General features: G+C 36.0%; 1 protein-coding gene across 1 annotated transcript in view; it reads left to right on the top strand.

Moving 5' to 3' along the window:
* The window catches only part of LOC133869080 (probable LRR receptor-like serine/threonine-protein kinase At3g47570), a 79,860-nt gene extending 77,112 nt beyond the window's left edge, over nucleotides 1-2,748 (top strand). Inside the window, exons 3-4 of the mRNA XM_062306050.1 lie at nucleotides 318-2,235; nucleotides 2,393-2,748. Coding sequence (XP_062162034.1) covers nucleotides 318-2,235; nucleotides 2,393-2,748 — 2,274 coding nt within the window. The remainder of the gene's footprint in view (nucleotides 1-317; nucleotides 2,236-2,392) is intronic.
* Nucleotides 2,749-14,325: the final 11,577 nt, after the last annotated feature.

Genomic DNA, 14,325 nt, shown 5'->3' with positions numbered 1-14,325 from the left:
TCATTACGGATTTAATTCTAAGACATACAAAGTATCACATCCACGGCTCAATGGAAAAGGTGGCCAACTGACCATGGATGTGAAACGAGGATAGAAGGCAGAGTAGCTCTTAATTTGAAGTTTTTACTGGTTTATTAGACATATGTTCACTTGTGTGTACAATTCATTTAAACCACATTATTTTTTCTTTCTTTGAATATTAATGCATGGTTGTTCATTTTGTGACAGGTGCAATACCAAGTGAAATTGGTAATCTACAAAACCTTGAGATCTTAGTTATGGGTGAGAACAAATTTATGGGGCAAATTCCATTGGAGATCTTTAATATCTCAACAATTCAAGTAATTGATATGTCTTTTAATATCCTCTCCGGACATCTTCCAACAAATTTAGGTCTCTTCCTTCCAAATTTCCAGATATTTCATCTTTGGGGAAATCAACTAAGTGGAACAATACCTAGCTCTATCTCCAATGCCTCACAACTCACAATTCTAAATCTGGGCAACAACTCATTCTCGGGCTTAATTCCTAAATCACTTGGTAATTTAAGGCTCCTTCAGTGGCTCGACCTAGAAATCAATAATTTGACCACTGAATATTCCACTCTAGATTTCAACTTTTTCTCTTCTTTGTCAAATTTGGCATATCTAAGACTTTTAATTTTGTCAAATAATCCACTGAATGACATCCTTCCTAGTTCCATTGGAAATCTCTCCACTTCTCTTCAACAACTTTACATAGCTAATTGTGGTATTAAGGGCAACATTCCTAGACATATAGGAAATTTAAGCAACTTGATGACATTGAACCTACAGATCATTGAATTGGTTGGACTTATTCCATCTGCTGTGGGAAGATTGGACAAGCTTCAAGCTCTCTTTCTTGATTATAACAGATTAGAAGGTCCCATCCCATCTAATCTTTGTCATTTAGAGAGCTTGTTTGAGTTGTATTTAGATAGTAATGAGCTTTCTGGATCTATTCCTGTATGTATAAGTAACATGACTTCTCTAAGAGTTCTTTACTTAGACTCCAACCAATTAACTTCCATGATTCCCTTGAGCTTGTGGAGACTTACATTTATCTTGGAGGTCAACCTCTCATCAAATTCTCTAAGTGGCCCTCTCCCATTCGAGATTGGAAATTTGAAGGTCTTAAGAGTACTAGCATTATCAAGAAATCAGCTATCTGGCAATATCCCAACAACAATTGGTGGCCTCAAAGATTTAGCTAATCTCTCCTTGGCACACAATCAATTAGAAGGCTCAATTCCTGAATCATTTGGTGAACTGCTAAGCTTGGAATTCTTGGATCTTTCCAATAACAATCTATCTGGTGAGATTCCCAAGTCCTTAGAATCACTTTCATACCTCAAATATCTAAATATCTCTTTCAATAGACTACAAGGAAAAATTCCTTTAGGAGGACCATTTGTAAACTTCTCTGCTGCATCATTTATGTCAAATGATGGGCTTTGTGGTGCTCCCCGACTACAAGTTGCTCCATGTAAAGAAGGTGTTTCTCGACCAAAAAAGACCACAATTGCACATATACTAAAGTATGCATTACCAACAATTGGGTTAACAATACTTGTAGTAGTTGCTCTTGTATTAGTGTGGATGAGACGCCAAAAAAGGAATAAGCAAATTCTAGTAGAGGCAAACTCTTTACCACTAGCTACATGGAGGAGAATTTCCCAACAAGAGCTTTTACAAGCAACAGACGGGTTCAATGCAGGCAATTTACTTGGTAAAGGGAGTTTTGGATCGGTATACCAAGGGAAACTCTCAGATGGAACAATTGTTGCAATAAAAGTTTTCAACTTGGCAGTAGAAGGGGCATTCAAGAGTTTTGATACAGAGTGTGAGGTACTGCGCAATATTCGTCATCGAAATCTTGTCAAAATCATCAGCATGTGTAGTAACATGGACTTCAAATCTTTTGTATTGGAATACATGCCTAATGGAAACCTAGAGAAATGGTTGTATTCTCAAGACCACTATTTGAGTGTCTTACAAAGACTAAATATAATGATCGATGTCGCATCAGCACTAGAATACCTTCATCATGGTTATTCAACACCTATTGTTCATTGTGATTTGAAGCCAAGCAATGTCTTATTAGATGAAGATATGGTCGCACATGTGGCTGATTTTGGAATTGCCAAGATGTTAGGTGATGGAGAGTCTATGATGCAAACCATAACTCTCGCTACTATTGGGTATATGGCACCAGGTGATGTTTTAACCTCAGCTAGAACTTGCATGTTTGTCATTCTACTCTTGAATGCATGGATAACTACATCCTTTTGGTAGAATATTGATTTTAGCACTTTATATCTTTTGAATATATAATTATGTTATAATGATTATTTTTTTATGTACCCAAACAGAGTATGGATTGGAAGGAATTGTTTCTACAAGAGGCGATGTCTATAGTTATGGTATTTTGCTGATGGAAACATTCACAAGAAAGAAACCTACCGATGATATGTTTGTTGGAGAAATGAGCTTGAAGCATTGGGTAGAGGAATCTTCACCCCTTTCAGTAACTAAAGTTGTTGATGCCTATTTGTTGAGAACCGAAAGAGACTATGCTGCTATGGAAAATTGTATGTCGTCCATAATGGGATTGGCTTTGCAGTGTTGTGCTGAGTTACATGAGAAGAGGATTAATGCAAAAAGTATTTTAATCACACTCAACAAGATCAAACTGAAGTTTCTACGAGATACTCAAGGAAGAAGCTAGTTAAATGAGAACGTCAGGTTTGTTTATGGCTCTTTCAAGTTTGTGCTTTTGAAATAATATAACTCGCTTGAGACCTATAACTAGTCTCTTATATGAGAACAAGATAAGATATTTATTTATAGCCATTGCTTTGTTGTGGAAGATAATAGTAACGTTTATAAGTGGTATAGCTAATGATTGTAGTGACCTATAATTAGTCGCCAATGGGTATTCTAAGTTAGTCTCAAAGTGTTAAAGGCAACAAAATCATTAGCTTCTTTCTCGGGACACAAATGATAGCAATTGTGGGATTGTGCTTACAAATGTATCCTTGCCTGTAGATATTGCCCCCAACATGCACCGTGTAGGGAATTTTATTTACTATCTAGGACTTCATATATAACTTCATTTCTTCATCATTCTTCATAGTGATTTGTCCTATGATAACTCCACCTATATATTCATCACACTGAATGAAAAAAATAAGAATAATTTTCTTTTTTTCCAATGAATTTTGTAACATCAAATTTTTATCCTTTTGATGGGAACAATATGCACATAATAGAGCTTATCCATGAAGGACAAATAGTAAGACCTGCCTTTTACTCTTAGAGGCTAATAGTAATTTTCTATCTGTAATTATTATATTTGTTGTTATGCTAACATACTCCATTCCTCATGCCAAAAACTTCTAGCATGCTTGAACATAACCAACAGTCAAAGATGTACATTAATTTTTGGAATCTATACAATATTATAAAGTCATAATTTGATCTTTTAGAAGAAAGATGAAATTTCTCTAAATCTAAATGATGGACAATGTGGTAGTCAACATTCAGTCATTTAAGCAAATGAGAATTCAAAGGACTGAGTTTTCCCCTTCTTTGATTATATAGCAAAAGGATTAGGCATCCATCATTCTTGATTAGTTAAAATTATTGCTCTTTGTATGGCAAAGTAGAACTGATTTCTTGGAATATTTGTTACATGTTCGTTTTTAATTAAATTATTTGCTTTCATATTTGAGTTGAATTAACTTTCCAAGAGGCCAGATTTGAAGAAGAGTAGAGACGAGGGTCAAACTCTGTGTTTTGGGAAACAAATCCTATTGGTCCTATTTTTGGATATATATATGAAGCTCCAAAGACTGGGGAGGAAGAGAAGGTGCATAGAATCCCACAAAACGACATGTATGTAAGCAAATCCCAAGGCTAAGGTGGGGGTTACTGCTTGGTCTAAGCTTATGGGTCTGTCTAAGAGGGAAAGAGAAAGCAAATCTTATGAACTCTCATGGGTGTGAAATTCTTGCCAACTATTTTGATTGAAGTGGACTCTTTGATTTTTCTTTTTGAATTTTTATTTGGAGATTTATAGAGGACTCTGCTTTGACAGAGTCTATTCATTTAAAAACTAAGTTCAACCCTTCCTTTTGAGTATTATTGTTCAACATGTCTGTGGTACATCACGATGCGCTACTATATTATGAATTGATGGGAAGAAGTTTGTAGCCACTATCTCATGAAAGGAGAAGATAAGAATGAAAATTTTACATACTACAATACAAGTTTTATCTTGGTTGAAGCATATATTTTAAAAGCTATTCATTAATGTCTAATACTAATTATCTTAAATAGCTTTGAGAATTTATTGCATTTTAGAGATCAATAACGGGAAAAAAAAAAATCGAACCCATATTTCGATAGACATGGTTGCACATGGGATTCTTAAGGCAAATAATGTCTTGTTAAATGAAGACTTAGGCCCATTTGGCAACCAGAATATTCACCAATAAAGTAAGTTAATCATTGTGTGATCGCGAAAAGGAAATTAAAAGATAGTTCATGAAAACTATTTATTCAGATCATTGATCATTAAAGAAACACAAATAGAAAACTATATATGAAAGTTTAGTTAGGTTGCAAATCTTTCAACTTTCTTCCTCTTCTTTTTTAAATAGTTGTTGTCATGGTCAGAAAAGGAAAAAGTTTTGTTTCAATATTCACTTCGCCAATAATTTTAAAGTTTTGTTAATTTGAGGTGAGGAACTAGAAAATGAGTAGAACCACAAAACCAAGGATAAGTATTGTGATAATGACAAGGGTGCGTGTACATGGGACGACTAATGCTGTCAAGGTTTTAAGATTGGCAATATCAAGGACCATTAGTTTAAAAGTAGAAAGCTAAAGAAATGAATGCGTCAACTTAATTTGTCATCACAATCTTGTCCTGATTTTAAACCCTTTGGAGCTACAGTAGTCAGTAGGTGCTTAATGGGAGTTTTAACGTGTCATTGTTGGAATTTTGAATTGAGACCTCAAGTTGTAACAAACAGTGAGTATTTCGGATCCGGTTTTAGTGCTGTACACCTGCGCTGTAATTTAATAAAGAGCCCAAATTGTAACATATTTTCTGTAATTTAATAAAGGGCCTATATTATTCCAAAGTTAACGTCATCATTTTTTCTAAACTCAAAACTTCTAAAACAAGCCTACACTTGACGTCGTTTGGAGTTTAGGAACGTGAAAAACCTTCTCTCTTTCAACACCTTAAAACCACCGTCACCGCTAACCCCTGCTACCACCACCACCACACCCAGACAGTACAATACCACCACCAAGTCATTCATCGGTATGTATTTTCGTCAAGTTTAAGCTTGCTGTGGACAGCATCGATGCCCGACCAATATGTCACAAATTCATTATATTTCTCTGTTGCCTTGGATAGCACGGAACCTTTCCATTTCTGTCTCTGTAATTTATTGTTCCACCTACCTTCATGAAAGGATTCATTGTTAAAAGTAAAGCTTAATTTTTGGTACGAATACATGAGGTCTGTTTTAGAGTTTTCAAATTAGGTGTTGAATTTTATCTTTCCTTCACACAGGAAAAGTATATATTTCTTCCTGTTTTTGTTTCTGAATTCCAACCATAGGTTCTCTTCACAAAAGATAGCAAGAGCCTAAACAATCATGGGTTAAAAAAAAAAAAGTTAAAAAACAAAAAGCATATCCTATAATCCTAAGTCTTATTCCCTGGCACCATGGCCATTAGCAACAATGACAGAATCAACGCTCTATTTATCCCAGCTGTAGCATTAGATATGCTTAATGAAGAATTAGAACAAGAAGAAGAGGATGACGATGATGTAGACGAAGATGAAGAAGCTGAGGCTGTAGCTAAAGAACCCAGATAAGGAAAATTCTTGGCCATCAAAATTCTAGCATATTGACCCGTGGACCTTGTTGGGTCTTGCAAGCACCACCAAGACTCAACCCAAGACCTAACTCAAATTCAGACTCATCTGGGTAAGAAGAAGAAAATTACCATGGCAGACCAAGAGGGCATGACCACGTGCTCCACCAAGTCACACTCAAACAATTCACACTGTTTTCCATAATAATCCAATTATCTCCCATCTCCAAGATTTAATAGAGATTTTAGTGTGATAATATCTTATATAGTAACAGTATTTAGCAATTAAATAGTGTGATATATATCTCATAAATATTTTATTGTGTAAAAGTAAAATTAGATTTGGATCAACATTTATTTCGAAAAAAAAAATTAGGGCAAATTTTTCACTAATACGCCATTCCAATTATATATAGCAATTGTATGGCGGTTTCCACAAAGGATGAAACTCAAGATTGTTCATAGAGACAACCAAATTAAGCTACAAATTGTTGAAAATTATTTCATGAAAATTAAAATTTTCCTGTGATATATATATAAGGATCGAAATTCCTTAATTTTGGCTAATCAAATCATTAAGGATTTCCACTTAAATTAAGGTGACGAAATCCCTTAACTAAGGGTAATCTAATCATCAAATTCTTTGATTTTGAGAATAACTATTCTAAGGCAATTTTATTCCACATTCTTCTATTTTTAAAAAAAAAATAAAAATAGTTATTTATTTTTCTGATGCAATATTCATTACGCGTACCAAAGTTAGCCTAAATGCTTCTAAAAGTGGGAAAAGGAAATAGTTATATCAGTTAATCGAAGAAATTCGATCTGAAATTACATATCATAACAAAAATTACAAATTTATTTTGTTTTTCTCTCTTTGAATCAAGCCCATATATTCGTAGTAAATAACGTATTGTGAAATATTTTTTTGATGAATTAAAACTTTATTAACCAACACCAAAACAATTACAACTCTCCTGTGAAAACTTGAACAAATCCAAAAGGAACACTGACGTAATAACCTGCAATACAGCAACAGCCAACACTTGTACAAAACACATAAAGCTACAACATGCAGCAACTGCAAACAGCAAAAAAACCCCAACGCAAACAATATTGTGACATATTGTTCCTTCATCCTCTCTTTTTAGTAAATAACTTGGCTTAAGAAATAGCCATGATCAATGGAGATATTCCATGTGCAATTATGTCTTCATCTAGCTATACACATTTATATGCTTAAGAATGCCATGAACCAGAGTGTATAAATAGCGGTGATGGAGATTTTCTAATGCAATGTCAATAGTGATGTTCAATCTTTTTCTAGAAAAATAACCAAGTGTATTTTCCAAAATAAATTAAAAAAAGAAAAAAGAAAAAAGAAAAATAACCAAGTGGAAATATATGCAATATATGCACCAATCCTCTCCACCTATTGCTACTCATATTTTTTTTTTTTTGTGGCAATATATGTTCCCCAACTGTTTTTGTTAAAAAAAAAAATTACGAGAGAGAAAGCATGTACATCATGGTCCTATTCCAATGCTTTCTCTCTTCATCCTACTCATCACAGACATTAATTTCCCTGTTCAAGATATGGGGATATTGCATGCCAAACTATTTTCATATTGATTTTTGTGATGGTTGAATTGAAAGTTAATAATTTTATTAATCTTGATTGTTGTTAAGATTGAAATACTCGGATTCGGCTTCAGTGCTGTAGTTTACAACACATACTGTAATTTAACAAAGGGCACAGATTGTAGCACATCTTCTATATTTTAATAAAGGGCCCAGATTGCTCCAAAGTTAACGGCGTCGTTTTTGGTAAACTCAAACTTGATTGAAGCAAACGTTTCATGCGGTCTTGTGCTTGACGCCATTTAAGAGTCCACATCTGTGCAAACTGGTTTTTTGTGCAAGCCCAGCAACAGAGTCCACGCTCCATGACCGTCTCGCACGTGGTTATGCCCTCTTGGTCTGCCATTGTAATTTTCTTCTTCTTGCCCAAATGAGTCTGAATTTGAGTTGGGTCTTGGGTTGAGTCTTTGTGCTGAAGGGTTAAGCTCACTTTTATTGCAGGCTGAGAGGGAAGGAAGCATATTGGGGGTCCCCTATTCTACTAGGGGATTCAAGCTCAGTCATCTCTTCTTTGTAGATGATAGTCTCATATTCTGTCGGGCCAATTTCATGGAATGGGTGAAGATCCAACAATTGCTTAACATATATGAACAAACTTCGGGCCAGCAGCTTAACGTGGAGAAAACTTCTATTTTTTTTCAGTAGGAATACAAGGCGCGCATTTTAGGAGCATATTGGATCTTTGGTAGGAACCTCAGCATTGAAGAGCTATGAAAAGTATCTAGGGCTTCCTGCCCTGGTAGGAAGAGCAAAATTGAGAACTTTTGTGGATATCCAAGGACGAGTTAGGGAGAAAATGGAGGGTTGGAAAGAACGGTTTCTTGCTCAGGCTGGGAGGGAGGTCCTTATTAAGGCAGTAGTTTAGGCTATTCCCACCTATACCATGGGGGTCTTCCGGCTACCTAAAGCTCTTTGCAGAATTTTAAACTCCATAATGGGTCAGTTCTGGTGGGGATCAAAGCCAAACAAGAAGAGCATGTCTTGGATGAAATGGGAAAAGATGGGGCGATCAAAGTTTCTGGGAGGGATGGGTTTTTGGGATTTAGAAGTCTTCAACCTTGCCTTACTTGCAAAACAAGGTTGGAGGTTCCTACGATTCCCGGATTCATTGGTGACCAGAATTATGAGAGAAAAATATTTTCCCGATGGATCTTTCTTACAGGCTCAAATGGGTAGAAGGCTTTCCTATGCGTGGCGTAGTATCGTCCAAGCTCGGGAGGCCCTTGAAAAGGGTTTAATTTGGCGAGTAGCCAATGGGGAACAAATACACATCTGGGGCGATAAATGGCTCTCCACTCCTTCCTCCTTTGCAGTTCAATCTCCAATCCAGATTTTATCATCTCCTAATCGAGTTTCAGTTTTAATTGATCACGACACAAGGTGGTGGAATGAAGCTCTAATTCAGTCCATTTTCTCTCCTAAAGAGGCTGAAGTTATTTGCGGTTTGGCTTTAAGTCCTCTGCAGCAAAGTGACAAATTAGTGTGGCAGGGGACTCATTCGGGCATTTTTTCGGTTAAAAGTGTTGGAAACTAAACACATCAAAATGTAAGAAAGTTTTAAAGCTCATAAAGTTTCTTTAATAAATAATAACCTTTAGTTTACTAAACTCATGTTTTTTGGTCTCTTAAATTGAAGTATTAATTTAGGGGAGTTATTGGTGTTTATTGTAATAAAGAGGGAGAAGAAATGGCTTGACGTTTGCTTGTTTTGTATGCCTATATATATGGGCTTTGTAAGGTGTTTTGAAATATAAGAAAAGAAAAGAAGAATTCCTCTACTCTTCTCTATTTTCTCTACTCTTCTCCAAGTCATATATTTTTAGTAATAAAAGTAAGAGAGAGTGAAAGAGAGATAGAAAGGTAACTAGTTAGTAAACTAGTTTGTCTTTCATATTGGTATCAGAGCCCTGTACGTTTTGCCAATTCCCATTTTTCGTCCATTCTAGAAATGGGTTCCAACGTGGTCTAGCAACAAATACCTAGATTATCAAAAGATAACTATGGGTCGTGGTCTATCCCAATGAGAGCCTTGTTTGGGATTCAAGATCTGTGGGAAGTCATAACTAACGGATTTACGGAACCCACCAAGGAGGAAGAAGCTGAATACACAGCTGATGAGAAGAAGGCTCTTAAGTAGCAGAGGAAGAAGGATAAAAAGGCTTTGTTTCTACTCTATCAAGGGTTGGACGAGCATACCTTCGAGAAAGTTGCTGAAGCAACGACAAGTAAACAAGTATGGGAGATTCTAACTTCCATCTTCAAAAGAGATGAACGGGTGAGACGGGTCCGTCTCCAAACATTACGAGGCGACTTCGAGGCTCTTCACATGAAGGATGGAGAATCGGTGTCCGATTATTTTTCACGATTGTTGGTAATCGTGAATGGTTTGAAAAGAAACAATGAGAAGGTCGATGACATCTGAGTCATCGAAAAAGTACTTCGATCCCTTTCCTCTAAATTTGAGCATGTAGTTGTAGCTATCGAAGAGTCTAAGGACTTGGAGAATCTTACAATTGAGGAGTTGTTGGGTTCATTACAAGTACATGAGCAAAGGATGCAGAAGAATGTTAATTTTGTTGTATTTGAAACAAGCACTAGAGTCAAAACTGACTCTAAATGATCAAGGCAAATCCAGCTCCAACCGTGGTCGTGGTATTTCTCAACAACCACGTCAAAGTCAGCAGGAGACTTAAAGATTTAGAGGTCGGGGATGAGAAGGCTACCGAGGAAGAGGAAGATCCACATATGGGCGTGGAAACTCCAAGAATATCCAATGCTACAACTGTAAGAAGTTTGGACACTATGCCTCAGATTGTTGGCACAAAGATGATGAACAAGCCAATGTTGCAGAAGCAATAAATGAGGTTCGTAGTGATTCTATTTTACTTCTCGCTCATGATGATTCAAATTCAATAGATGAGGTTTGGTACCTTGATTCTGGCGCAAGTAATCACATGTGTGGGAAGAAAGATCTGTTCGTAGAACTCACAGAAGGAGTTTACGGAAATGTGAACTTGGGGGACTCCTCCAAACTATCAGTTGAAGGCAAAGGGAAGATAAAAATATGTCAAAATGATGGTAAGAAAGGGTACATTTCAGATGTTTATTATGTGCCTAATATGAAAAGCAATATTCTTAGCATTGGGCAACTGCTCGAGAAGGGGTACACCATACATATGGAGAATTACTCTCTCATTTTGAGAGATACACGTGGAGGTATTGTGGCTCATGTTCCAATGACCTATAACCGCATGTTCCCGTTACATCTTAACATAAAATCCAAGAAGTGCTTCTATGGACTCAAGGAAAGTGAGTCATGGAAGTGGCATCTTCGGTTTGGTCATCTACATTTCAAAGGCCTAAAGCTACTATCATCATCTGGCATGGTGCATGGGTTACCAGTGATCAAGCCAACGAGCAATGTTTGTGAAGAATGCATACTTGGCAAGCAGGCACGACTTCCTTTTCCCAACGGCAAATCTTGGAGAGCATCGTCACCATTGCAGCTGGTTCATACTAACATATGTGGACCAATAGAACCCATGTCATTAGGAGGTAATAGATAGTTTATTACCTTTATTGATGACTTTAGCAGAAAACTTTGGGTTTATTTTCTTAATGAAAAGTCTACTACATTTACTGTATTCAAGAACTTTAAAGCTCTTGTTGAAAATCAAAGTGGTCACAAGCTTGTAACTCTCCGCTCAGATCGAGGTGGTGAATATACCTCAAAAGAATTTAACAAGTATTGCAGGGAACAGGGAATAAAGCATCAGTTTACTGCTACTTACACACCACAGTAAAACGGGATTGCAGAAAGGAAGAATTGTACCATTCTCAATATGACCAGAACCATGCTCAAGGAGAAAAGAATGCCAAAACAATTCTGGGCAGAAGCTGTCGCATGCTCAACTTATCTACTCAATCGATGTCCTACCAAAAGTGTCAAGAATATGACACCTCAAGAGGCGTAGAGTGGTTACAAGCCAAGTGTTGCACACGTTAGAATCTTTGGGTGTCTTGCATATTCTCAAGTTCCTGAATCCAAGAGGAAGAAGCTTGATGATCGTGGTGAGAAATGTATCTTCCTTGGATATAGTGAAGAGTCGAAGGCGTACAAGCTCTACAACCCACTAACAAAAAAATTAGTGGTTAGTAGAAACGTTATCTTTGATGAAGAAAGTGTGTGGAGCTAGAGAGATGAAGACAAGGCCAAAGAACAACAAGTGTTGGAGGAGCCTGAAGAGCTCTCAACAGAAGCTCCACCAAGTACCCCACCATCTTCTCAACCTACCACACTATCCATAGCACATAGAGACTCTACACCTTCTATGGGTGGTAGCAGCAGCAGATCCTCCACAAATCAAAGTAAGATGAGAAGTCTTAGGGAAATCTATGAGCAAACGGAAGAAGGAGAGACTAATCTTTTCTGCCTATATGCTGATCATGAGCCTCTTACTTTTCAAGAAGCTGTTGAAGAAGATTGTTGGAGATCCGTAATGGAGGAGGAGATACATGCTATTCAAAAGAATGACACTTGGGAGTTGACAACACTCCCATCAAACCAAAAGGCTATTGGTGTCAAGTGGGTATACAAGATCAAACGCACTGCAGAAGGTGAAGTTTCTCGATACAAGGCAAGACTAGTAGCTAAAGGCTACAAAAAAAAGTACGGCATCGACTATGAAGAGGTCTTTTCACCAGTTGCGAGACTTGACACAGTAAGACTGTTGATCGCACTTGCCGCTCATCATAATTGGAAGATATACCAACTTGATGTCAAGTCAGCTTTTCTCAATGGCATCCTTGAAAAAGAAGTATACGTACAAGAACCAGAAGGCTTCATAATGGAAGGAGAAGAAAGGAAGGTGTACTGCCTTAAAAAGGCGTTATATGGCTTAAAGCAGGCACCAAGAGCTTGGAATGCACGCATCGATGGTTACCTTCATTAGAATGGTTTCACCAAATGTCCATATGAGCATGCTGTTTATATGAAGAAAAACTATCGAGGTGAATTTCTAATTATTTTCCTATATGTTGACGATCTGTTATACACAGGAAATAGTAGTGAAATGTTCAAGGAATTCAAGCAATCAATGTTTAGGGAGTTTCAGATGACAGACAACGGGTTGATGTCCTACTTCCTTGGCATTGAAGTGAAGCAACAACATGATGGAAGTTTTATATCTCAAAAGAAGTACATGAAGGAGATATTAGAAAAATTCAAGATGGAAAGCTGCAACTTTGTGAGTACTCCAGTTGAAACAAGCATAAAGTTGTCAAAAGAAGGAGATGATCGAGTTATTGAACCAACTCTTTACAAGAGTTTGGTTGGAAGTCTGAGATACTTAACGATCACAAAACCAGATATTGTCTATGGAGTTGGACTTGTAAGTCGATACATGGAGAAACCAATGCAGACTCATTGGTTAGCTGCAAAAAGGATTCTAAGGTACATCAAAGGTACTATGAATCTTGCACTACAAAAAAAAAACGCTGTTTTGAACCATTTTTTTAGAGACCTTTTACAGCCTTAAAAACGGCTCAAACTGTTTGGAGCCCTTTTTTTTGGAGCCGTTTTTGAAACGGAGGCACACCTGCAGTATTAAAAACCCAGATTAATCTGTTTCTACATAAAACGGTTCAAATTTGAGCCGCTTTTGAAAAGCGGCTCAAAATTTTTTGAGACGCTTTTGTAAAAGCGTCTCAAACATGTTAGAGTCGCTTTTGAAAAGCGGCTCAAAATGTTTTGAGCCCCTTTTGAAAAGCGGCTCAAAATGTTTTGAGCCCTTTTGTAAAGCGACTCTAAATATTAAAACGGCTCTAAATTAAAAAAAAATTAAAATTTAATTTTAAGCCGTTTTAAAACTTAAAACGGCTCTAAAATTAAAAATAAATTAAAAAATATATTTTTTAATTTTTTTTTTTTTTAAAATACCTAATAGCAAAAATATTGTCCATATATATAAACTAATAAACATTTATACAAACTCATATATAACCCCAAACTTTATATCAAGGCATTAAAATAAAAATAATGCCTTAATGTACACACTAAAACATTAAAACAATAACAAATACAACATATCACCATAAATAATTTCACTCATTCCAAACCAATCAAGTTTCCTACAATCTCATAAACAACATATCACCATAAAGTAATTTTTCAAAACATCATATATAAGTTACTTATGATCACAAATCGATCAAGTCCAACCAATAACATAAAAGTTACCTACATGATTTACAAAATTCAATACTACATTACTACATTCACAACTCAAGATTTCTTTTTCACGATAGTTCCTTTCACATAAATTCACATATAACCTAAACTTTATATCAAAGCATTAAAACAAAAACAATGTCTTAATGTACACACTAAAACATTAAAACAATAACAAATACAACAACATATCACCATATATAATTTCACTCAATCCTAAACCGATCAAGTTACCTACAATCATAAACGCCATATCACCATAAGTAATTCCAAAACATAATACATAAATTTCCAATGATCACAAATCGATCAAGCTCAACTGATAACACAAGTTACCTAAATCATTTACAAAATTCAATACTACATTCACAACAACTTAAGATATCTTTTTCACGATTGTTCTTTTCACATAAACTCGATCATATATAACTCAAACTTCACGCCAAGGCATTAAAACAAAAAACTTTACCTTAATGTACACACCAAGACATTAAAACAAAAACAATAACAAATACAGCATATCACCATATATAATTT

Source organism: Alnus glutinosa, chromosome 5, assembly GCF_958979055.1.
Source record: "Alnus glutinosa chromosome 5, dhAlnGlut1.1, whole genome shotgun sequence".
Taxonomy (NCBI): domain Eukaryota; kingdom Viridiplantae; phylum Streptophyta; class Magnoliopsida; order Fagales; family Betulaceae; genus Alnus; species Alnus glutinosa.
This window is presented reverse-complemented; position numbering and strand designations above follow the sequence as displayed.